Source organism: Phasianus colchicus, chromosome 9, assembly GCF_987193195.1.
Source record: "Phasianus colchicus chromosome 9, bPhaCol1.hap1.1, whole genome shotgun sequence".
NCBI classification, from domain to species: domain Eukaryota; kingdom Metazoa; phylum Chordata; class Aves; order Galliformes; family Phasianidae; genus Phasianus; species Phasianus colchicus.
Window position 1 is genome coordinate 27,476,471 of NC_143444.1, and position 24,865 is coordinate 27,501,335.

Genomic DNA, 24,865 nt, shown 5'->3' on the forward strand with positions numbered 1-24,865 from the left:
TGTATAGTTAATATTTAAGAACTTCTTTTTTACATCCTAAAAATTTTTTTTACAATTTTAAATGTAAGAACGCCATACAATTTTCTCTGGTTCTAGCATAGAGTTTCACCTTTTTAATACTTCAGGTATCAAACCTGTGTAAAAACAACCCAAACGTCCACCCCAGTGGAATTCCTGTTTGAATTACTGAAGACACCATTTTAAAGTGAAAGAACAGACACTGAAAGAATTTAAAAGTTGAATCTGTATATATGAATTTAGAGAAGTTGACTGGAAACAAGTTTAAAACAACCCAAACATATTTTGAGCATTTCAAATCTTAAGGTGGCCTGATCATATTGAACTTTTTGTTCAGTGCACTTTTCTTCATATTTTTAAAATATATATATTATTGTACAATTTCACAGTGATTAGAAAGGTGGAAATTTTAGCCTACAGAAGCAACTCAAAGAACTTTATTCATTGTCATCCACGCTTGCTTTGGGCAGGATTAGACAACATCATGCAGTTGCAGTTCTATGACAGATAGAGCTGATGGATATGCTCTGCTGTAAGCTCAACAGTGAAAGGGTGACTTTGTGATGAAGGTCAGTCAGAGGACGTTTCAAAGGCTTTGGTGGTTGTTATAAGGAGCTTCTAAATAAGAGGATGACTACAAAAGAAAGCATGGATGTGCATTAGCAATGCTATGTAAGAAGATGATAGTCTGGGCAAGGTGAAGGTGAGTCCATATCTTTACAGTGAATGTAAGCTGATAGATATGATAGGGAAAAAGTGTAAAAGGACTTTTCTTTCTTTATGAAAAGAAAGTAGGACACAACTGATTGAAAAGAAAACTGGGATGCAGAAGAAATGGGAATGCATAAGGATACACAACATAGTCCAGAGCAGTCCCTGAAGGCTTCTGAGTGTGCAAGAGTGAGAAAAGATTTCACATGTGGTGTTTAGAGGAAAAGACACTGCAGTTTCCTAGTCTGGAGAGAAGGAGAAGGAAGTCTGGCTTCCCAGTCACTTGGATGGATAGAAGAGACATACATGATTGCAGTGTAGTGTGAAGCTATACTTAAATAAACTATATTTAAATGATCCAATAGACCAAAGACGTGTGAAATGAAAGTGAAAACACCATTTTCCCCAGCAACAATACAGGGAAGGAAGTACTGATGCTTCTTGGCAATCATGAGAGGAATTCTTGCCAGCCTCTGGGCCAGACCTGGCTTGAGGTGTCCACGACATTATCTGTGAGCTCATCAGCCAGTGCAGGAGTGACAGCGGTCTCACTGTAAACCCAAAAATGACTAATGCCAGGAAATTGCTACCAATCTGTAGGCAGAGTCAAGGTATTTGCTAAGAAGGGAAAGCAGAAGGGAGCTGGGTGTGGTGGAGAAGGGAGCATCTAAAGCCTGGCTCATTCTCTGTAACCAGTTCTGCCTGTGCAGGTAAATGTCCTATTGAGTATATCACATCTGGTACCCACAGACATGGCAGTAAAAAGTTACTAGTGCTAGAAGACCTAATGATACAACTGCTATACCACTTTTTATGCTATGACATTACAGAATGGATGCTTTCAAAGCACTAAGATAATTTTTGAAGAGAGAGTTTTATCTTCATCTAAAATGACTTAAAAATTCAAAAAATATTCTTCATTTCTATGCATAAGAAAACATTTATTTTGAAGTAAGATTGCAAATATTTGTTAATGGAGATCTGTACTGAAGAAATTTCTTGATTGTGTTGCTATTGCTCTGTGAACTGTCAGATCCTAGTAGAACAATTTCTTTGCAAAAAAAAATTGACTGAAAAAAATGTTAGCAGGAAGTCTGAGAAGCAGAAAAAAAAGCCAAAACTGTGTTTCTGCTATGGAGTTTAAAGACAGTCTTTTCATTCATTCTCTCTTTAAGCCAAATTGCTGTTTTTCTTCACTGTTTCACATACAAGACAACCTGCATACCAAAGCCACATACTTTATATGATTCAGAAGTTGGAAAGTAGAGATGTTATTGATATTGATTTCAATAACATGAAACCAGGAGGCTGTTTTCCTTTCATTTTGGCAGGATAATAGTTCTTATAAATGCTATTTTAATACAGAATCCTGTACTCTTTTTATTGCAGTCTCACCATATGTTACATAAAATATTGCAGTAAACTAAGTAAGTTATAAAGTATTATGCTTCATTTTCTTTCAAATATGAATAAGGGAGCAAATTACAATAGACTTGAAGCTGCAATTCTATATCTCATTCCAATGACTTATTTTGAAATTGTTCTGTCTTTTCTGTGTGGTAGTCTTGCTAATGGTGTGTCATAAGCTAACCCAAATGTATATATAATCACATTATGATATTGAAATAGCACAATTCTTTGAACTCTCTACAGAAATTTATACTCACCTCACAAGCAAAAAAAAAAAAAAGCTCACTTTTCTATGAAAACTATGACAAGTTGTTTTGAAAGGAAGTATATGGAAAGCATAATAAATTTTGAATCCTTAGTGAAAATGAAAGCATAATAAATCCTGAATCCTTAGGTGAAAATTGCTAAAAAAATCCACATGACTTTTAGAGACATGGCTTATTACTGGAGAAATTTTTACTACCCTGTGGATGACACACTTTCCTCTAGACAGAATGATAAATGGAAGTACATTTGAGTAAATATTAAGTTACTCAGAATAGAAAATTACTGTGGAAAGTGAATATAGCCTACCTTTTCCTCCACTGCCTTAGTATACAAATAAGCATGGATTGTCCATTTACATAAAATTGTAATTAGAGGATTTTTTAAATGTGGCACCTATCCTCTTTGAGTCTAGGGCTAAATGTGCACACTCACAACTTACTGAAAAAATACAAGTCAGAAGACAAGGAACATATCAGCCATCTATAAGTAATACAGAGTGAATATCAATAATTATGGGTAGCATCAAGGCCCTGGTGCAAGCAAGCTGCTCTTCAAGACTGGATTTAAAAGTAGCTTACATTGTAGACATGCTAACCAAGTGCTTTTCTGAACTAGGAGCAAATAGTAACGCATTCAGGTCAAACTTTCAGAGACATGCATCCAAATTGCACAAAGGCCTACGCACATGTAGTTGGCTTTGCAGACAGTGCTATAGAAGTCTTCTAGAGAAACAGGTCTGCAGCTGAAGAAAGGATACTGTGTACATTTCCATACATGTTTTGCATTCTCCAATTTGCAAAAGGAGCTGCTGGTGTGCATGCAATCCAACACCCACCGTCTGCAGTGCCACAGTGGTCTCCATGCAGTGCATGTGGGGTGGCTCGCTCCTCTCCTGCACAGTGTCCCTGAATGCAGGTTGCACGAGGCTGCCTGAAAGTCCTTCACAGAAAGACTCACTCACAGTCTGCAACATCTGCAGGCTGGGGCTGCTGCTGTGCCCGGTGAGCTAGGGAATAAATCGTGTGTGCATCTGAGGATTTGGGTTTGAATTGCTTCAAGAGCAAGTCTAACTTTGTATGCTGGCATTGTGGACTGCAAACATTCTCAGGAGCCCAAATCCTACAGGAAGCCTGGGGGACTCCATTGCTCAATCCTAATGGATCTTTTGCAAAGTGAGAAACCAGAATCTAGGTGGAGCCCTGAGAGCTTGCAGCATGCAGTGGTTGGCTGCTCACTGCTAGAGCAAACCAGACTGCTGCAAAACGTCTTAACAGTGCTGCTACCCTGGGACTGACCCTCCCAGACATGAAGGGTTGAACTGAAGCCTTGCAAGAAGGCCTGCTCTGTGAGAAGGACGTCTGCAGGCTGCTGTGAAACATACTGTGTTAGTTATTGTTAGAACTGTTTCTTAGCAGTAAATAGATGCTACACGGTTCTCTTGAAACTAATGGGTAAAAAAAAAAAAACAAAAAAAAACAAAAAAACATCTTTTTGCAACTACTTGGTGATAAAATTTTATGGCATTGTTTTCAATGTGGGAAAAGTATTACTGGTATCTCAGATTTTAAAACAGCTTTTGCATGTGTTAGCAAAGGGAGAGTTTTCTCCTGGAAAGGGGCTACTGTGTACACCACAGTTTTGTAGCTACCAGCAGAAACAAATAACAAGCACTTGCTAAGCAGTGCTTGAACTGGAGCACTGCTGTACTTTCAATTGTAAGCTTGTTTTGTTTCCAAAGAATAACGAATTCCAAGAAAAGGAGACAGATCTTTCGAATGCCATGTGCTTTCTGCCTTCGTCTTTGTACTTTGTTTTGAAAAGCAATGATGAAACGTTTGGTGTGTTTTTTTTTCTTCTGAAGCAGTCACTCTTCTCATCATGAGAAGTATATTCCAAATTGGAACAAAACAGAACTGAAATCTCTCAAGGTATGAGAAGTGAGCGCGGCTGCTGAAGTGCCAAAAGGGAAGACCGTCACTTAGGGTGTGAGGGATGCCGTCTTTTTCTCCTCGCCGGCCCAGAAGCTCCCATATGTACTATAGTGTATCCCACCTGCTCCTCTGCTCCAGCGGCCGCAGCCCCCCACCCCCACCGTGTCTTCTCCAGCCCAGGTCCGCCTGCAGGCTCACCCGAGGGGGCAGGGGGAGGCGGGCACGTAGGGAAGCGCCTTACCCAGGAAGGGGGGGCCTGTGGAACCGAGCAGCCCCTGGCTCTTCTCCCCAGAACAGGGCATTCCCCACCCCTGCCTCGGGCTCTCCTGCCACTCCTGCGCTGCTTGCTACATTTGGAGGGAAGCCGGCCCTGCCCTATATAAGAGCCCTGCGGGGGGCTGGGTGTGCCAGAGCGGTTAGCGGGCCGCTGGACATGGAGGACAAGGGGGCTGCAGCAGCAACAGAGAAGGCGGCAGTGCGGACCCCAAAATGCTCCCGCTGCCGCAACCACGGCTTCGTGGTGCCGGTGAAGGGCCACGCCGGCCAGTGCCGCTGGAAGCTCTGCCTGTGCGACAAGTGCTCCCTCATCGCCGAGCGCCAGAAGATCATGGCAGCCCAGAAGGCGCTGTGGCAGCAGGTGCCCGACGCCCCTGTCAGGGTGGCTGTGGGCTCCGCTCCCTCAGGGGAGGACGTCGCGGCCGGTGCCTCTGAGCAGAGCAGCCACGTGGGGGCGAAGGGCGGCCAGCCCCCCGGTGGCGCTGACAAAGGCACGGCACGCAGGGCGCTGCCGCCACCTCCTGCTGGCCCTCCCTTCTGGGACTACGGTAAGGCTCCCTGAAAGAGGCTCCCGTCTCCCCCTTTCTTCCCTCAGCTTGCACGATGGGTGTGCAGCCTTGCTTTCGTTTGTCGTTAGGCAAGGTTTGCAGCGTGATTCATGGAGCTTTTGTTGCGAGGTTGAAGCTCCAGCAAGTGGCTCGTTTCTATTGGGCGACCTTTGGGAGATGATCCCAGCAGCGTTGGGATGCTCGTGCACAACCTCCAGAAAGAAAAGGAATACTCAGGATGACAAGTCAATGAGGAAATTACTGCTGCAGTTGTCTAAAGCAAAAGTTTTTGATAGTGCAAAAGAAAGAGACCTTTTGGCCTTCCAGCAGAGGCTGAGCTTGGCTCGGATGGCTGGGCGTGAAGCTGCATTTTGCCGTTATGAGCAGAGCCTAAGTTTCGCAGGTGGAAAAGTTGTACAGTTTGTCACTTCTTCAATTGCTTTCTTCAGTAGAGTCTTTTATGTCACTTGTCTAGTTTATTACTATTTATTACAATAAACTCATACTATTTACTATAGTAATTTTACAAAAATCCCAACTGACTGCAGTAGTCATTAGTCTGGGCCTCAGGAAAGCTGGCTGTCTACAAGGCAAAGAGCACAGTGGTCTGAAAAACCCAGAGGAAAGAGTAGTTTTGGACATGTCTGGATCCTGCCTAATCTGCCAGAGGCTGTTTGCTGTTTTTTTTTAGCTTGGTTTCCTAAGGAAATGATGCCTGTAGATGGTGCTGGCTGTACATGTGCCTAACAGTACTTCACTTCATTATATTTGTAACCTGCTGACTTTTCCAGTGCAGAGTAATCATAGTGCTCCAGAAGCTGATATGCTCTAGAAGCAGATTATACTGCTTCTCTACCAATAGGAGGATAGGTAGACAAGAAGGACCTTATTTGTGTTCACATAGGCAGTCTTTTTTTTATAAAAAAATCACAAATTCGTGAGGAGCCAAGCATGAAATCCGAGAGCCAGAGTCTCCAGGCTAAGAGTAGAGTTGAGTCCTGCAACTACTTCTGCTGAACAGCATAGAATTATAGTGATGACTTTATTCTTTTCTCATTGTTTCCTAGCTCACTCTGCTTTTCCTTCAGAATACGTGGTCAACACAGAATACATGGAGAGAGACCCTGCAAGAGTGTATCCTGGCTGTTCTGGGATGTATCCTTACCACCCATTTCCCATGGGATTTGCCATCAATCAGCCAGGCTGTAGGGGAGCACCGTCACCTCCAGGGATATCACTTCAGAAGGGTTTCCGACCCATTCCAAGCAGCTCTGGACCAGGGAATGCAGCTTCTTTGTCAGTGAGTACTGCCTTGTGGTTTTTTAATTACTTCTGGGAATCTCCATGTTCCACTATGCGTGGGCTTTGCATGTGACAGCATATGGCCACAAAATTGACCACCCAAAAATGGAAACTTCATAGGTAAAGATTGAAACAGAAATTGTTTGATACTTCAGATGTGTCTTGGAGAGAGAGAGAGTCTCTAAATGAATATCCTTTGCTCCATGTGTTTCAACAGATTCCAGATGGAGGTGGAGATTTCCATCAGGCATACTACACTCCTCTGCCTCAGTTCATCCCACCAAGTTTTCTGCCAGGGGTTCATTACATTCCACCTCCCCTGTCACTGAATGTGTTTGCGGAAGCAACCAAGGAAGCACACGGTAAGGTATTAATTAGATGAGCCTTGGGAGATGCAATTTTAATCTGGTTTCAGTACCTGAACGCTGAGATGAATGCCCCAAGAAATCTTGATTCTAGCTTCAGTTTTAAGGGTTTCCCAGATCCCTGCGATGGAGCCAGGATTGAGATCCCAAAAACCCAGGGCAGACTGCCAGCTTGGAAACTTACTTAGCATGAGCAGTGTGAAACTTCTTGCATATCTGGAAAGCCTACATTCTAATTGCTGTAGATAAATGATTAAATCTTCAAGATCTCAAATTGTTCAGACTGAATCTCACAAGATTTTAAATTTCTGACTAGGTAAATATGTATGACCTTCTCTTTTGGGTCTCTTTTGTGTCTAGTGCCTACATGTGGACATACTTGTGGTTATATCTGTAAGCTGTTCATCTGGCTGCAGCTAACAGGGACCACAAGAGGGTAGTGCTGCTCAGAGAATTAACCACTAGCACTGGATGAGTCAATAGCCAGTCTCACTTTAAGTTCTTTTTGAAAATGCAGATAAATAAGTACAATTTTATTTCTCTTTGTGAACATGAGAAATTGTAAATCCAACTGTTTATCACATAGATTATAATCATCAACCAATGAAAAATGAAATATCTTCTATAAAAGGGAGGAAAAGCAGACTGATTTTCTCATTTGAATTAAAATGATGTTGATAGTGATTACATGGGATAACAATTACATGGGATAAAATATAAGTTGAGGAGGTTTGGGCGTGATTTCTCACAAAATAAGTCTTGTGCAGACTCATTGTTGTTAAACCAGTATCCTCGTAACTTTTCAAGACATTCGTTATTTTCAGCTAAACATAGCTGCTGTGATCAGAGGCCTCCACAATACTGATTTGCAGGGGAAGCATGTGCCTGCCACAAAATGGCCTGTATGCAGCCATGACGCGATGTGGTGTTTGGCCAGCAGTCAGCTTGCACTCAGTTCCTGACTGACGTGTGTGTACCTTGGCCAACAACCAAGCGCCTGCCAGTCAGCCCAGCAGTGGGCACGTATCTCCCAAGCAGTTTGCTTTGTGTCTGGCTGGAAAGCCAAGGAAAAGTAAGCAAAGGAGTAGTGGATGAGGTGAATGTGAATATGGAAGCATCAAGGGTGTATAGACATCATGTGAATGTAAAGATATTCTAGGATATCGAGAAAGGTATCAGTCAGAACTTCAGTGCAGTGTGTAGAAGATACTGGACTGATGGAGGTAAAATAATATGGGCTGAGTTTGAGGGGAAGAGATGAAGCTGAGAGCTGGCAGGCAAAGCAGAAATTGTATGTGAGGATTACTGAGTTTTGTGGTGTAGTGGAGATGAAATCTCTGCAGTGGCAGAGAGCTTGTAGCAGTTCTGGGATGGTGTGGGAAACGGGAGGAACTGGGAGTAGCTGGTAAACTGGAGAGAAGCAGTGGCATTGCATGTGGGAAACAGAGGAAGTGCAGACCTGTATTGGTAGAGTAAAGCTTTACTGGGCAAACAATTGTGAAAACAGGCAACTGGGATAGAGAAGAGAGGTCATGAGAGCACCCCCCTAAAGAGCAAAATGCCATCTAATGACCTCAGTCTTATTACTCACTAGGGAAATTACAACCCAGGCACAAAGCCATAGGAATCAATGCATCATGGATTATGCTGTTCAGAGAACAAACTAGTCTTCTTAGTACCAGGAAGAAAGTACAAATTAATTCCACTACATAGTATTTTTGCTCCAGGATATGTAAGAGCTTGCAATTGTGACCCAGTGAAGGAGATGTTCCTGCATGAGATCATAAACAAAATAGCCTTCCAGCAAAAGATACAGATGAAGAGGGAAGCTACAGTGAAACTAACGATTCTTTCATTCTGGTTTTCAAGATACCTGAAAAAAGAGAAAAGCTGTAACATTAAGTACATGGGGATATGTTAGGATCACATCATGTCTTTTTTCCTAAGAAAGTAAGTATAGGCTGTTGTGTTGTATAATTTCAAGCTGTATTGACTAGTAGTGTTACAGAGATTAGACTGACAGAAAGTATGTCCAGCAAAACAGCCAGTACAATGTTTGAGGATAGAGTCTGATTGCAGGTTGTTGGCTTTGTAAAAGAGCAAGCCACAGAAAAAGAAACAAAAAACCTATGCCCTGTGTCTCCACATGAGAAGATTTACATGAAAATCAGCAAGTAAAAAAAACTGTGTTTAAAAAAAAAAAAAAAATCCTAGATAGATTTGAAGAGACTATTAGTCAGTCATTGAAGGCCTTTAAAATTCACAGGGGTGTTCATAAGGCATGGTGTAGATTCACTGTAGCTAAGTGGGCAGAAGAACCTGTCTCATACTTCTATTCCAGTGCAGCTTCTGTATTTGCCATCTTGAAGCGAGCATTCTTGCTGTTTTCCTTAAGTGTAGCTGAAACAGTCAAGTGCTGTCTGAAGTACAATATCTCAGATTGGAGAGCTGCAGCTCTTGATGTTAAGCACTTTCGAATTAACTGCACTGAAAAACGAACTGGATTTACAAAAAGCTATTTTGCATTGGGAGTTTCTCTCCGGAAGTGTGAACTGATAGATGAAAGGCAAATTGAAATACAGGGATTTGGATGGGATTTTTTGTTTGTTTGCATTTAACTCCAACCTTTTCCTATTCTTTTTTTTCAGGTACTCCAGCTGACAGCCAGGATTCAGGGATGATTTGTGAACCTAGCCAACCATCTTCTTCCCCAGAAGAAGCAAGCAGAGACCAATCTGTATGTTCTAAACAGTAAATGGCCTGAAGAAAAGCTGAGTGGCAGGCAGCACTATTTCCATTATTGAGGAGAATGTTGGTTAATGTGAGGCTAGGGTGACACTTAGTTACTGAGCAGTCACAACAGCTAAAAGAAGGGGATTAATGTCTGCTCACTTCATGATCATGTTAGAGCTTCCAGCCTCACAGCTCTGCTCCCTGGCAGTGTAAAACCCTTGTTCGTGAAAGAGGTTTTCCAAAGCCAAGGTAAATTGCATCCCCCTTAGGCAGATGGAAGCAGGAAAGAATTACAACTTTGATTTCTGGTTTCTTTGCTGAAGTTGGATGGCTCCTTGATTTTTGGAGTGAGGTCTTCATGCCATGTGCACTCTGTAGCCTTCTCACGTTCATGACAGTAATCAAAAGTGTGTTGTTTGTGTATCAGTTTGCTGTAGCAGAAACTCAGTTGTGAGTATTATGGAAGAGTTAAGTGATGTAGAGCCTGAAGACTGAAAGAGAATGGGAAGACAGTATGGGTTGCTGATATGTAAATCAGGCTTCAGGATTTTGAGTGCCTTTGACAGTTCATACATTATTTCAGTGCTGTTTAGCTCAGTACAGCTGAAACAAACAGTACAAATTTTTAAAGGGTTCACATAGACAGCTTTATGCATGTGGATTGGAAGTACACTGGCATATCAAAGATGGGAAGACATGTCCTAGAAAATAGGACAAAACACCATTTAGAATACCAAGTGGTCAAAACTATACATATCATAATTTTCAATAATACTGTTTAAATAAAAATGAAAGATGCATTCCTCTACTGTTTTGCCTAAAGGAACTGTTTTTTGTTTTGTTGATTAAGCGGATCAATTGTTAATGTTGGAAGAATGTTGGAGGGCAAACTTCTGGGTAATTAAAAAACTTTGAATCGTTTGTTTGGTTTTGATGATTTGGGGCTTGTATATTTACATGTAATTCTTCTAGGCAAATTTCAGGTGTTGCCCTGAGTAACAAACCTGTTTGAAGTAAGATTTAGATTTCAGTATTTTTATTCTGAAACTTCTGAGTGTAGATGACTACTACTGTAGTAGATGCTACTGAAGACTATAGAGGTGAGTGCAATAAAATAAACATTCCTCTGTGCTACTTACACTAACAATCCCTTGCTCAACGCAAGATATAAAGACATTAGGCTGAGAAATCCCTTTTTAAAATAGCTGGACGTTTTTCAGCACACAGATGGGGTTTTGGTGAAAGTGAAAGTGGCAGGCTTAAGACTGACAAGAGGAGAAATTGAAAAACACATCTATCTATACCAGATAATCTGATGTACAACTTGTTACATGCTAGATTTACAGCAGCATCTCTGCTCCCAAGAGTATCCCAAACCTCCTAAAACTGCTGTGTTTGGGAAAATCTGAGTATTTCTGCAAGGTGTTTGAATGGAGCAAAGCTCTTTTCAAAATAAAATGATCTATGAATAGAAACACCAACAGCACTCACAAAGTAGATACCTTCTTTGGTATCTACTTTGGTAGATGGAGTTGTGTGAGTTTTTTTTTTTTAAATATATTTAAGGAAAAAGAATTTAAAGAAACAAGATGAACAGTTCAGTAGTCTCCTACCCAGTTATTTTTCAGAAGTCCTATTTAGTGTTGTATTACACTCCTTACATCTCCAAAGCAAGAAGGATTCCAGCCCATTTCACTGGCTGTAAAGCACAGGCATTGCAGATATACTTTATATACAGTACCATTTTCTCCCTGTGTTTCTGTACCAGTGATTGCTTCCAGACTATCAGGCCAGGCTCCTTATTTTCCTTTTCCCCCACCTTTTGAACTGTCATTGAACCAAACTTTTTGCTGGTAGGGCACTCTGGTAGGATTTCTCTCATTGCATTGCTGCCCACCAGTGTCAAGAGGGATGTGGCAAATTTAAAGAAGACCTAGAGAAGATCACCTGACCTTGGTTAAAAGAAGATGGAGCAGTTGCTTTACAAGGGTCATCTTATTTTGGAGAGGAGAAGGTTGAGGGGGAAGAGATGATGGAGTTTTAGAATATAACAATGTGGCAAAATAGATGCAAAACCATTACTAAGGCTTACTATTTCCAGACGCATGAAGGACAAGGTGACTTGGGATGGAGCAAATGATACCTGACCAGGTTGACTGCATTCTGTAATAAAATGATACACAGCTACCCCAGTCTGAATTCCAAGAGGTAGACAGTTACAAAGAGGTAGAGTAATTAGCAGTGGGGCAAATGCTGTTTCAAATATATAAACATTGCTTGGGTTGGTGTTGTCTGCATAACCAAATTTCAGATTTTTACATTTTGGGAAATTTGTCCCAAAGTTCTTTTGCATCTATCACTGCATGGAAAAGTAAATTACAGAATCACAGAATTGTAGGGGCTGGAAGGGACCTCTAGAGATCACTTAGTCCAACCCCCTGCAAAGCAGGCTCCATAGGCCAGGCACAGGTAGGCATCCAGACAGGTCTTGAATGTGTCCAGAGAAGGAGACTCAACAACTTCCCTGGGCAGGCTGTTCCAGTGCTCCATCACCCTTACTGAGAAGAACTTCTCACACACATTTGTACAGAACTTCCTATGCCTCAGTTCATGGCCACTTCCCCCTGTCCTATTGCCACATACCACTGAAAACAGTCTGGCCTTGTCTGTTTGCCTCTCGCACCTTAGATTTTATAGACATTGATCAGATCCCCTCTGAGTTGTCTTTTCTCAAGGCTGAACAGACCCAGGTTGCTCAGCCTTTCCTCATAAAATAGGCGCTCCGGGTCCTTTACCATCTTTGTGGCCCTCTGCTGGACTCTTTTCCAGGAGATCCCTGTCTTTTTTTGTACTGGGGAGCTTGGAACTGGACACAATTACTTGGTAAGAGAGTAAAATGTGATATGTGCATTTCTAGTTGACAGGCAGAATTGTCTTATACAGTATATGGATATGACAAGCACTCATTCTTCATTTTATACTGTTTGTCCTTTTTAACCAAGGAAAGAATATTCCTTTACAACTGCTGTTATAATGCTGTGCACTTTGGGCTTCAGAGCAAAAATTTTAATTCCCAACTTAGTGCTAAGCAGTGTTTCCAGAACTGTGATCTCTTCTGTCTCCACTTATTTAAATAAATGTCTGAGGATAATGAAATCAATTTGGTATGAAATTAATAATTTGGATTGGACAAGTCATTTCTATGTTCTTCTGACCTAAATTGAAGCCATGTAGACTTTGGGCAAATTCATAAAATGTGGGGAGAATAAGGAAAGCTAGCTATGAAACCCGCTTTTGAAATCTTTCTGTATGCAAGCTGCTACTTGCTGCATAGGAATTCTTTATGTCATCATTATTATCTTCTGATTTCTGAGGATTAGACTCCCTTGCTAACTGAACATCTGAAGATATGATTTCTAACAGGTTACACTTGTTACAATTCTCTGTCCTCACAGCAAACTCTGTGGGGTTTGTCACAGAGCAGCAAGCTTTCAAACGTACACTGAAGGTTAAAACCTAAAATCAGGAGCCAGGTCTTTAAGGTTTACTCATTCCACTAATTTCATTACTTTCAGTGGAATTATTTGCAGGGGTATGGAGCTGACAGTGTTAGTTAGGTATGCAAGTTCAGGCTCCAAGTTTTACACAGAGGTGTCTGTGACACTGTCCAAAACCTCAGATTATTGTACATTTGCATTTTCTGCAGAAGCTTTGGAAAAAGGAAAGCAAACTTAAGGGATTCTAGAAGAATCACGTAATACGTCCATTCAGCAGACATATGTAAGGGACATTTGTCACCCTACAGCAAACTGCAATATCTTAACATTTCTATGGTGTGCACTTCCACATCTGCACCACGGCAGGTTTTTGTATGACAGTGATAATAGCAGTCTTATTGGTGATTTGTTTTTATTATTCTTTTTCTTCTTGGATTTAGATGCAGCCAATTGCAAACCTCTGAATCCGCAACAAGACTATATGTTTTTGCCATATCAATAAGTAATTAATTTTGACCAGCAATCCAATAAAGTCAGCTTGCTGTAAACAAAAATCTCCCTCCTCCAAAAAAAATAATTTTCATGACAGAAAAATTATGATGTGAAACATACCTTCTTTGGAACAGTGGAAACTTAAATCATTCTTATGTGTAAATGGGTCTGGTTTTCCTATTTTTTGCCCAGTATTTTCTTACTGCAGGACTAGCATTAGCACAGATTTGTGTCCTTATTTAGCTTACCAAATTGTAATAGGGGTATCCAAATGTAAAGAAAGACTTCATGGAATCTGTACCTGAAATGAGAGTGTCCCCCTATGCTGTATTGTAGCACAGGCCATTGAGAGAGTTCCAGATCCATTATAGATGACTGGGCAGTGATATCCTGATTTGCCTGCTCAGGCATCTAACCTCCCTGGGTATCCTTACAAGCATATCTTAGCAGACATCAGTAAGGCTTAAAGAGCTTAGGCAAAGCTACTCTTGGGGGGTGGGAGGTAAAAAGGCAGTAGGGGACATTTTCCACATTTCTCCTCCTTGTCACTTCTCACCAGCTCTTCAGATGTCCTCCTCAGCTGTGCAGTGTTACTGGTGACCTTGCTAATGACTTCACAGAGTGATATCTGGATCTAACCATGGCTCTAATGACGAGCCAGTTGTGATCTCACTTTCTCACAGAATCACAGAATGGCCCAGGTTGGAAGGGACCTCAAGGATCATGAAGCTCCAAGCCCCCTGCCACATGCAGGGCCACCAACCTCCCCATTTAATACTAGACCAGGCTGCCCAGAGCCCCATCCAGTCTGGCCTTGAACACCTCCAGGGACGGGGCATCCACAACCTCTCTGGGCAGCCTGTGTTCTCTATTATAATATAATATAATTTATAATCTTAATTTATATTTTGTCTTTAGTGGAGGCTTTTCTGGTTTCACTTACTAATTTCTTCCAATATTATATAGTGGTTAACAGCCATGTGCCTAGTTTCTTGGGAGAGCCTTCATAGATTTTTCAAGACGGGTATTGCTTCCCATAAAGAAGTGTGTTTTTCTGATCGTGCTAGAAATGGGCTGTTCTTTATAATCTTCCACAGTAAATTTTCACTTGTCTTCAGATAATTATGAAGTGCAGACCCCACAGGCTTCTTTCCTCCAGGTTGAATAAGCCCAGTTCTCTCAGAGGTGCTTCAGTCCCCGGATCATCTTTGCAGCTCTCCTCTGGACCAACAGTTTCTCCAACAGCTCTCTGTCTTTCTTGTACTGGGGGCTCCCAACCTGGACACAGTACTCCAGATGGGGTCTCACAAGAGCAGAGGAGAGGGGGACAATCACCTCCCTGTCTGTGCTGGCCATCTCTTTTCTGATGGAGCCAGGATACCATTTGCACTCCGAGCTGCAAGAGCACGCTGCTGTCTCCCGTTAAGCTTTTCATCCATCAGGATCCCCAGGTTCTTCTCTGCAGGGCTGCTCTCAAGGACTGCTCCTTCCAGTCTGTATAGATGGCTGGGATTCCTCCGGCCCAAATGCAAAACCTTGCACTTTGCTGTGCTGAACCTCATTAGATTCACTCGGGCTCACCTTTCAAGTCTGTTGAGGTCCCTCTGAATGGCATCCCTTCCTTCCATTGTGTCAACTGCACCACTCAGCTTAGTGTCTTCTGCAAACTTGCTGAGGGTGCACTCAATTCCATTGTCGATGTCATTGGTAAAGACGTTAAAGAGCCCTGGTCCCAAGACAGACCCCTGGGAGATGCCGTTTGTTACCAGCCTCCACCTGGATGTAGAGCCATTAATCACCACCCTCTGTCTGTGGCCAGTTATCCCCAAGCACCAGGACTACAACTGGCCCTGTAGGCTTGGCCTTTCCTTCCGCCCCAGGTGGTTTCAGTACAGGATCAGCAGGGCTGGATTTACAGAGAGCCCGAAGCAGCAGCACCAGGGCAAGGAGCAGAAGGCCTTCAAGGGGCCCTTTCAACACACCCAGTGAGGATCTGGGAAAGGGTCAGGAAGATGGTCCTTTCTGAGGAGCAGCTGCCAGTCTCCCCGAGCACCAGGACTCCAACTGGCCCTGTAGACTTGTGCTTTCCCCTTGCCCCAGAAGGATCCAGTACAGGGTTGGCAGATTCGTCGCCGCAGAGGGCCTGAAGCAACAGCCCCTGGACACACAAAAGAAGGCTTTCAGCTTGCCCTGCCCCCTGGACAAACTCTGGGACTACACTGCCCTAGGAGCATTAGCCCTGCTCATTCCAGAGGGATTGTTAATCCTCTTCACTGCCTGCTGAGAGTTGCTCATGGCCTCTGGAGAAAAGCACAAAGACCTTGGGAACAGGTAAGTGATTGAGATGCATGGCACAGGAAGGGGGCTGCTGGTGGGGAGCAGGGAATCACAGAGACCTTGTCCGTGAACACCTCCAGGGAAAGCAGACCCCAGAAGTCCATTAAGTCCATTACCTCTCCCCAAGAGACTTGCTCATCTGCACAGCTGACACCCCCTGGAAGCCCTCTGTGCCACATGCGGCCTGCTGGAGGTGATGCGAGCCCCATGTGCTGCACTGAGCAGTCCTATCAGGGTGAACTACCTCCAAAGGAAGCCAAGCCCTGAAAAATAATGCTCTGTAAGACGAGCCTTTTTCCCTCTCACTGTGATCGTCCTCTGTTCACTTCCAGAGAACGGGACAGATGGTGTCAGCTTCCATGGGAGACTGCCAGAGAAAGGACATTGCTCATGGTCACAACTTGCTCTGAGATGAAGAAATGGCATCCTTGTTGGAGCACGTGTTGTTTTGGTGCCAAGGGGTCTGGAGTAGCTGCAGCACAGAAGGTGGTGCTGCAAAAGAGAGCTGCTGTGTGCGGGTTTGGGGGCATGGGCCTGGGGAGAAGAGAGGGAGCTGGGCTGGGAGAAAAGAGGTGCCTATGGTTGTGAGGTACCCACAGATACTGCGACCCAGAAGAAGAGAGCACATCCTGATAGGATGCCCATGTTCCAATGAGACAATCTAGCGTGCCCTAGAGTACACCGGGAGGTCCTGTGTCCTAATGGGCACACAGGGTAGCCTCTAGGACACCCCAGGGCCTATGGAAAAGCTCTGGGAACACTCTGGCCTGCAGTAGGTCACACTGGGCTGTTCAGAGGAGCCTCTAGGGTGCCCTAGAACACACCACGGAGCTGTGGGTGCATTCTGGTTTGCCCTAGGGTATACTGGGATCCTTTGAAGTCCTCCAGGACACCCTGGGAAGTCTGCAGGGACATGTGTCTTCCCCAGCACGCCAGTGTCTGGGAGCAGTTCTGTAGGAGCTCCGTGGAGCAGAAAAACATTCCAAGGCAGTCGTTTTGGCTGTGCTTTGGGCCACAGAGTTGTGTTAAGGGCTTGAAGTTATGTGGTGCTGAGTGAACTGGACAGGAGTTATCCCTAGGCTTCTGTCTGTGACAGGGGCACAGGCCTGGAAGGAGACAAAAGAGGGGGGGGAAATAAAACTAGTCCATCTTTCGCAGCACAGCCTGGCCGTCCCCAGCCCTGTGACTAATGAGGCAAGGCACTTGCAGGCCGTGTGCTCCGGGAGAGGGAGAGAGGGGCAAGGATAGGGAGATAGTAGGTGGGACTAAAAAAAAAAAATTGTGTCACAATTTCCCTAACGGAGCCAGCGCTGAAAGGAGCCTGGATGTGGCTCTGGCCACCGCTCCTTCTTGCTGACAAGTACAGGGCAATGCCCAAAACATGAGGGGTTGGGCCTCCTATCCTGCTGGACAGACAATCCTGTGCTGGGGACTGCAATAGTGGCAGCAGGCTTCCAAGTCGACGTCACTGCGTCCTCCCCAGCTCTGTCACAGTCTCCTTTGTGACATCACAGAGCCGGGCTTGACATCAGTCTCTGTAGAGTCACGTTGGCCGCCTCCCACAGCACAGATACGCAGGGCACTCGCTCTGTACTGGTGGTTACCTCTGGAGCTCTGCTCAAGGTAGCAGCCACTTTGTGTGTTGGGATTGTTTCCTGGGAGAGAACAGGATGAAAATCACCCTGATTTTCTCCCTGATTGCGGCTCTGTCCTCACTTCCATTTCTCAGAGATGTCCTTGGCCCTTCCAGCTTTCATGGCTGGACCTGGAACACGGACATAAAGCTGGTCCTTGAGGTGCCGCTGCCCGTTGACATCCAGGGCCAGACCTCCAGCTGGCTCTGTTGGCTTGGCCTTTGGCCCTGCCACGAACAGGGCTGCTCCAGGGTCAGTAGAGACAGCATTACAGAAGACCCGAAGCAGCAGCCCCTGGGCACAGAGCAGAAGGCCTCCAAGGGGTCTTTCTGGTCGGGACTTTCAGCGTACCCCATTCAGATCTGGGAAAGGGTCAGCAAGATGGTCCTTCCCGAGAAGAAGCAGCCTGTTATCGCTGCGGAACAGCCTTCGAAAAGGGTCTGTTGGCTAGGCCTGTCTTCCTGCCCCAAATGGCTCCAATATGGGGTCAGCAGGGCTGGTGTAACGCAGGGCCCGAAGCAGCAGCCCCTGGGCACGGAGCAGAAGGCCTTCAAGGGGCCCTCCTGGTGTGGCCTTTCCGAACACCCAGTGAGGATCTGGGAAAGGGTCAGGAAGATGGTCCTTCCCAAGAAGAACCAGCCTGTTCTTGCTGCGGAACAGCCTTCGAACGGGCCCTGTTGGCTAGGCCTGTCTTCCTGCCCCAGATGGCTGCAATATGGGGTCAGCAGGGCTGGCGTAACTCAGGGCCCAAAGCAGCAGCCCTTGCGCACCGAGCTGAAGGCCCTCAGTTTGCCCTACCCTCTGGGCCTCCTTTGGGACTACCTGGACCAAGCGGGGAAAACCTGGCTCCTTACTTATGGCCTGGCAGATGTCTGCCTTCTCTGCCTGCTGACGATTGCCCGCAGCCTCTGGGGAAAAGTAAGAAGAACTTGGCAACAGGTGAGTGATTGGGGCGCATCGCACAGGAAGGGGGCTGCTGGTGGGGAGCAGGGAACCACAGGCACCTTGTCTGTGAAGGCTTCCAAGGAAAGCAGACCCCAGAAAGTCCATCACCTCCCCCAAAGGGACTCGCTCATTCGCAGGTCTGACACCCGCTGGGAGCCCCCTGTGCAACGCGGGGCTTGGAGGTGCTGTGAGCCCCACGTGCTGCACTGAGCAGTCCTGTGGGGCTGGCCTGCCTCCAGAGGAAGCCGAGCCCTGCACGATAATGCTCTGCAAAACGAGCCTGCTTCCCTTTCTCTCTGCTCATGCTGTGTTCACTTCCAGGCAACGGGACGAATGGACTCGGCTTCCACGCAAACAGACTGCCTGCAAAGGGACACCAGAAATTATCAGAACCAGCTCTGGCAGATGCAGGCCCAGCTACTGTTAATGGAGAAGTACCTGATGATCCTCGAGAAGAAGTTCCAGTGCCAGCATTCAAGGCAGGAGCACGGAGCAAGGAAGCTGAGCTGCACCTCATCCAGTTCCAGCCCGTTTGCCACTTCACACAGTGCACCAGCTGCTTCCATAAGGCACAACCTGGGAAACTTCAAGCAGCTTTAAAACGAACGATGTGATGAACAAAGGATTGGAATACGTCTGTTACATGCCATCTTATGTCATTCACACGGATGTATAAATAAATAAAGACCTTCAGATTACATAACATTTCTGAGGAGAATGTATGTCTGGTGTAACTAACTACAGGACTCGACTGCCTGCCACATTCTTGCAGCATGCCTCGATTTCCTCGTGAGCTTGCCACAACCAGACTTCAACACGGAAACACTGCAGCTTAGTATTCTTCAGCAGCATTTCTGCTACCAGCTTGGTGCAGCTTGCTGTCCTGTGAAAACTGCCGATCCACAGTGTTTATGCACTTTCGTACAGGCGCCTACTTCTGCAGCCCAACCTGCACAGCATTCCTTTTTCAGCGCGCTCCCCGACACGAGCGAAGCGCCGTAAGGCAAACCGAGCGCTTCGCGGCGGGGGGCGGGCGGGCTCGGCCCTTCGCTCTCGGGCGCTGAGGTAGCGGCCCTGAGGCGGCGGCCACGGCCGACCGCTGGGGCCTCGCGCGCGCTGGGCGGCAAGCGGCGCCGCTTGGTGCGCGGCGGTTGGGCTGAGGCGGCGTCGCGAGGCGGGCTGCCGCTGCCCGCAGCCGTTTGCAGTTTTGCACCCTTGGGCTTAAATGCAGCTCTGGGTGTAGGAATTTGAACGCTGTTTCTGCATTCTATATTAAAAAGCACAGCTAGTTTGAAGAAGTAGAATGCAATTTACTAGAATTATTAGAACAGAATGCATTTGTATTCTGTAACTTCTCCTTAGAAAGAGTTGATCTGAAAAGTAGAACTACTGTACATGCTAGCAGCGTGTTTTAGAAACATAACTGCTGAATGATGTGATGAATTCTTTCTTGCAAAACTGCAGCAGTTGTTAATGTTCCAAACAACGTGGGTACAGTGCTAGGGATTAGAAAACACATTGTAGGGTTGTTCTGTTAGGATAAGAAACTGCCAGCAAAAGAAAAACAGATGTAACAAACATCAAAGAAGCCCTGGCCTCCACACAACTGTCTCACCCCGTGAGAAGGTTGGGGTGTGACAGGCAGGCATCAAGATCCTCCCCTCTGTCCTCCTTCCGAGCTTCTCTCTATGCAAGGGAGGACAGGCAGATATCCAGAAGCAATGGCCAAGTGTGGAGTGAGGGTCAGAAGTTAAATTAATTCAACTTTACACTTAGCCGGCAAAGATTTATGTTTGTCCAGTGTTTGCATGTCTAGTGAGGTGCCGAGAAGATTGTGAACCTAAGGTACTCAGCCAATGAGGAACTAGGGGAGAAAGAGAGAAGCGGCGGGCAGCAGGGCAAAAAAGATGTCACACTGTTTTCTGGGTGCCCTCCTGCTTGCAGGGCAGCTTCATCCCCAGCAGGATGAGCTCAGGAGTGCTCGTGTGGGTAAAGCCTCCTGGCGCGGAGGTGTCCAGAGGGATTTTGGATGAAGTGAAGCAGTGGGGACGGAGGGGTCTCAGCCGTTCTTTGCTTGTGGGGTTACTTTCCTCATGTCATGCACTTTGGTGCGTGGCTCTGGATTGTGGCTAGCAATTCTCTTCTGAATAAAAACCATATTTTCTCTCTTGGGAAGCAAAGCCTTTCCTGTATTATACTGTTCGGTAAGTATCTGGCTCCTACACCGTGCATGTGGTAACTATGATCAAGTTCAGATTGTTTTCTGGAAGAAGGGGCTAGGGTGGGAGCAAGGCAGACATTCCCTTCTCCCTCCTGGCACTTCCTGCAGGTGCCCATTCCTCACAGCAGCATAGGCAGGACTTTGTTCTGCTTTGGGGAAGATTATTTTGGGAAAATAATGGCAGTCTGTGCACGTGAAGATCTGGGTGTTGTATTGGCTGTCGTGGCTGTGAGTGGGTGTTTGGCACTTCACTGCTTGCGCTCTCTTCAGGAAGCTCCAGTTTGCTCCGCTGGCCCATCCCTGCCCTGTGCAGTTCCAAGTGGTGGATCTGCCCAACGCACACCTGCTCTGCAAGGTGAAAACACTCAACAGAGGTGATGCCAACTCTGCAGTGTATTACCAGGTAGCGTGTCAGCTAGGGGTGTACTGCTTTCTTCCTTCTGGTAGCTCCTGGTGCAGCAGTTGTGCTTGTGTCACAGTTTAGAGAGCGGTTTCCAAACGCAGGTGTTACAGAGTGCTCCAGAGTTGTCGCCTAAATCTATGTGACTCCATGAAATCACCCTAAATTCTTCACCTCTTTTCTAGTCAGGTGCCAGGAGCCTCAGGGAATATGTCCTCATGGAGCTGCTTATGGTAAGTTACAGTTTGTGTCTCATAGCCCATGCAGTGTTCTTACCTGCAGATTGTGCATGGAAATAAGATAAGGCCACGAGGCTAAATGGACAAAGGGGACAGTGACTATCTAATAAAGGGCACAATGTGAATCTGTTGCTCATTCTGAATAAAACTGTGCGTGTTTGGGACAGGATATCCAAATGGCTGCACTGAAGGGCAGAGTGGAAGAGTTTTCTTTAGTAATGCAGAAGACTGAGACCTTTCTTTATCCCCTGAGTGCAGCTGGAAGGGCAGCAGTTGTTTTCATGTGTTGTGATCATGTTTCTGTATTGAGCCAGAGTGGTGGCTGTGGAGGAGCACCACTTCTGTTGTGACGCATCTGTGCTTTGTTTCAGATGCACATGGAAGAGCCCTGCTTTGACTTCCTGCGAACCAAACAAACCCTCGAGTGAGTTCACTGTGGGCGTAGCTCGCACACTCTTGCTTTGGGGATTCCTGGTGTTCTATCTGTGGAACCTCTTTCCTGCAGAATGGCTCATTCCTGATTTAGTGTAACAGAAACAATGCTGGAACGTGTTAAAATTGCAAGCACCTGTTGACTTGAGCTGCAGCTGAGCTGCTCTAGAGTCTACTGCATCTACGACCTAGGTGTTAACATGCAATTATTCTGCATGAAGCTGTTCCTTCGCTTCCTCCATCAGCTTGCCATTCCCCAGGGCTGCTTTTACAGCATCTTTGTGGTGTAAGAGTCAAAAGTGCTTTTCTGCCCCATGGAACAGCAAAAGCCTTTCACAGCTACAGGTTTATTGCTACGTTAATGAATTCCTGGAGATGCGTTCAAACACAAACACTCTGTCAACCTTTAAAGATGTCCCAAAAATGAGAAAGTACTGAAAAAAAGATTTGAGGATTTGAGACTTTTTGGTAAAGCACCGACACTGTTACAACCTGTAGCATGTCTCGTAAACAGAGTTGTAATTGTTCTTGTGGAATGACTTGTGTTTCCCCTTTGCATTTTTTAAGCTACTATGTGTACCCTACCTGCGAGAATACTTCAGAGATCCTTGGGTTCTGGGTCACAGTAGCAACGCGGGCAACCAAGAACAAGTAGGTGTGGAAGCGCGGCTGCTGCAGACTGAGTAAGAAAGCTGTCAGAGCAGGATGTGTGTGGGGTGTTAATAGAACAGGGATGCTCACCCAGGCGGGCAGCAGACCTTGTGTGCGTTGGGGTAGCAAATACCTTGGTCATAGGATACAGCAAGTGATCAAGGTAACTGTGTGTCCGCATTCCCCTGCTGTATTTCATGGTGTATTTATACAATATCCAGCTGAAGAATTGTTACTGAGGTTGCACAAAACCTTCCTTTTGTTTTGCCAGAGCAAATGACAGCTGACTTCAGTTTGCTTTGGAGCAAACAAAAAAGAGCAGTCATTGCTTTAGCTGTGACGCTGCTGACAGATACAGCCATCACTGAAAAACTCTACCTAAATCGAGCAATAGCCTTAAGCTTCTTAAAACTGCAGCAGTCCTAATTTCATTACGGAAAAATAACCCAAGGACTAAGTAAAATATCCTGCTGCTCTCTGTTCCTCCACATGATTGCTGTCCCCAAGCAGATTCCATTTAACTTTTCTTCCAGCTCACTTTCAAGTGCCAGAACGGTGTTAATGTTTTGTTCAAAGCTGGAGCTAACTACAAGTATTGGAATGGCCAAAGTTGATGGGTATATGAAAAATCTGCAACTTAGGAAATTCTGTATCAGTGAAAGCTGAGTAAGCACAGGGCAGCGCTACCTCCAGTTGTTACTTTAGGATCTGAGCGCTGTGTCGTTGATGTGATGGAGGTTCTTATGTTATGAACCCCACAGCCTCTTGCCGTGACATTTCTTGTGTTTGATCAAACAAACAATTTGTCGAAATAGTCACCTGCAAGGCTGAGGGCTGCAGACAGGTCCTGACGGAGCATGCTGCTTCTGGCTGCACTGCAGCCCGGTGCCTGCATCTCAGTGACTGTTCCTTCTGGCTCAGTGAGGTCCCTGCATTTGAGCAGTATTTAGTATAGAGCACTGTTCTGATTCTCCAGTATAAGAGAAAATAGAAGAGTTGGTTTTCATGGGCGCATGGGCTTCTGGGAATGTGGCAAAGCCCTGTGTGTTCCATAGCTTATTTTTTGTTTGTTTGTTTTTTCCTGCCTGAGCTGGTATAATTAGTTAACTCTTGTTTAGTTCTGAATTGGTTGACAAGGAAATAGAGGAATTCCTTTCTTGCTTCGAAGAGAAAATCACGCATTTATCGAGAGACACTTTTAACACCAAGGTAAAAGATGGAGCTTGAAAAGCTTTTTCTTGAACTTCTAAATGACACTTGAACTGGAAGGTTTGGTGACGTCAACCCGGTGTATTCCTGAGGTTTTCTAAACAAAGGACTCATGTTTAAGTCCTGGTCTTGCTCGATTCTTTGAGCAGTTGCTCTGAAAAGACATACTGAGAAGTCTGAAAACAAGGAACTGCCTTGTTAACATAATCTGTGTTTTCTTTTAACTTCAGTAAAGGTGACGGTTGATAAGGTTGCAAAGTAAGGTTGGTTATTTAAAACCTCTGAAGCTTTTCTTTCCCCCACCTCCTGCACATAGGTTACAGCTTTGATAAAGCTTAAAAAATGTAAATATTCTCATCTTGGAGACGAAGTAGACAGGAACTGGAATGAAGTTGTGACACAGCAGTATCTCTTTGACCGGCTTGCCCGAGAGGTGGGTATGCATCCCTGCACGCAGCCCAGTTCAAGCTACAGCACAGACAGCGGGATTTATGCTGCCAGTACCACATGGATTGTCAACATGGTGCTTTTGAAAGGTCTAAGGGGATAGCTCCTGCAGAGAAACCATTTTTACTGATTTTAAAACCTCATTCCTTTGGGTTTCAGATAGAAGCTCTGAAGTCTGTTACAAAATCAGATCTGGTCTCCTGGTTCCAAACACACAGAAGCAGCACGAAGAAAGTGCTCAGCGTACACGTGAGTAGTTCCAGTCAGCTCGGTGGTGCCAGCTGGTGAAACGCCACACTTGGTAACGTCTGAGATGTCAGTAAGGCCATATGGTAGGAGAAGCAGTGGCCTCATTTCTTTTTGTGTGGTGATTATCCACACATCCGGTTATATTACTTAATTTTCAGGCAGATGAACACTGAGAGATATCCATATTATAGAAACATAGAGCCAAGTTTTTTCTATATGGCAACTTTTTTTCCCAGGTGGTTGGATTTGGAAAACATGAAGAGGATGCAGAGCTTACAGCTGTCTCAGGAGCACAGAATTCTTCATCTGCTAGAACAACTCATCTTAATTTCTTGCCCTCCCTGATGGATGATTTTACTTGCATCAAGGACATAAAAGCTTTCACATCAACTCTGAATATTCTTCCTTACCATAAAATCTTAAAATAAAAATGACATCTTGCCCTGCAGTACTGCGTAACACAGGTGTGCTTTCTGCAACCCACATTACAAACTATTTATTTTTATTCAGACAGGGCTGTAATATTAGCTGTGGTGAGGAAGTTTCCTTCA

At 45.1% G+C, this 24,865-nt stretch overlaps 2 protein-coding genes and 1 long non-coding RNA gene across 5 annotated transcripts; all 3 read left to right on the top strand.

The window, feature by feature from the left end:
• Positions 1 to 4,707: 4,707 nt before the first annotated feature.
• Positions 4,708 to 12,039, top strand: DMRTB1 (DMRT like family B with proline rich C-terminal 1). 2 transcript variants are annotated; one of them, XM_031602796.2, is made up of 4 exons: positions 4,708 to 5,161; positions 6,250 to 6,461; positions 6,681 to 6,825; positions 9,477 to 12,039. In XM_031602796.2, exons 1-4 carry the CDS (start codon positions 4,771 to 4,773, stop codon positions 9,581 to 9,583), a joined length of 855 nt encoding a protein of 284 aa, XP_031458656.2. In that variant the 5' UTR covers positions 4,708 to 4,770; the 3' UTR covers positions 9,584 to 12,039. The 2 variants fall into 2 exon arrangements, with proteins under 2 accessions (XP_031458656.2, XP_031458647.2); XM_031602787.2 differs by having other exon boundaries at positions 4,710 to 5,161; positions 6,229 to 6,461.
• Positions 12,040 to 17,688: 5,649 nt separating this feature from the next.
• LOC116234950 (uncharacterized) lies at positions 17,689 to 19,080 on the top strand. The gene is made up of 2 exons (XM_031602805.2): positions 17,689 to 18,460; positions 18,788 to 19,080. The coding sequence occupies exons 1-2, from the start codon at positions 17,992 to 17,994 to the stop codon at positions 19,078 to 19,080; spliced, it is 762 nt and encodes a 253-aa protein (XP_031458665.2). The 5' UTR covers positions 17,689 to 17,991.
• A 564-nt stretch (positions 19,081 to 19,644) lies between these two features.
• LOC149916890 (uncharacterized) lies at positions 19,645 to 24,544 on the top strand. Of its 2 annotated transcripts, XR_016469356.1 has the most exons (7): positions 19,645 to 20,670; positions 20,958 to 21,090; positions 21,273 to 21,320; positions 21,698 to 21,750; positions 22,326 to 22,409; positions 23,935 to 24,051; positions 24,225 to 24,544. It is a non-coding gene; the product is annotated as an uncharacterized LOC149916890 (long non-coding RNA). The 2 variants fall into 2 exon arrangements; XR_016469355.1 differs by having other exon boundaries at positions 19,645 to 21,090.
• Positions 24,545 to 24,865: the final 321 nt, after the last annotated feature.

What these genes read in the sequence shown, in the direction of transcription:
- DMRTB1 (XM_031602787.2), top strand. Translation starts at nt 4,771, where the DNA reads ATGGAGGACAAGGGGGCTGCAGCAGCAACAGAGAAGGCGGCAGTGCGG. An exon ending in CCCTCCCTTCTGGGACTACG is followed by an intron (nt 5,162 to 6,228) that starts GTAAGGCTCCCT and finishes ATTGTTTCCTAG; the next exon opens with CTCACTCTGCTTTTCCTTCA. An exon ending in GGAATGCAGCTTCTTTGTCA is followed by an intron (nt 6,462 to 6,680) that starts GTGAGTACTGCC and finishes GTGTTTCAACAG; the next exon opens with ATTCCAGATGGAGGTGGAGA.
- LOC116234950 (XM_031602805.2), top strand. Translation starts at nt 17,992, where the DNA reads ATGGCTCCAATATGGGGTCAGCAGGGCTGGTGTAACGCAGGGCCCGAA. An exon ending in TAAGAAGAACTTGGCAACAG is followed by an intron (nt 18,461 to 18,787) that starts GTGAGTGATTGG and finishes GTTCACTTCCAG; the next exon opens with GCAACGGGACGAATGGACTC.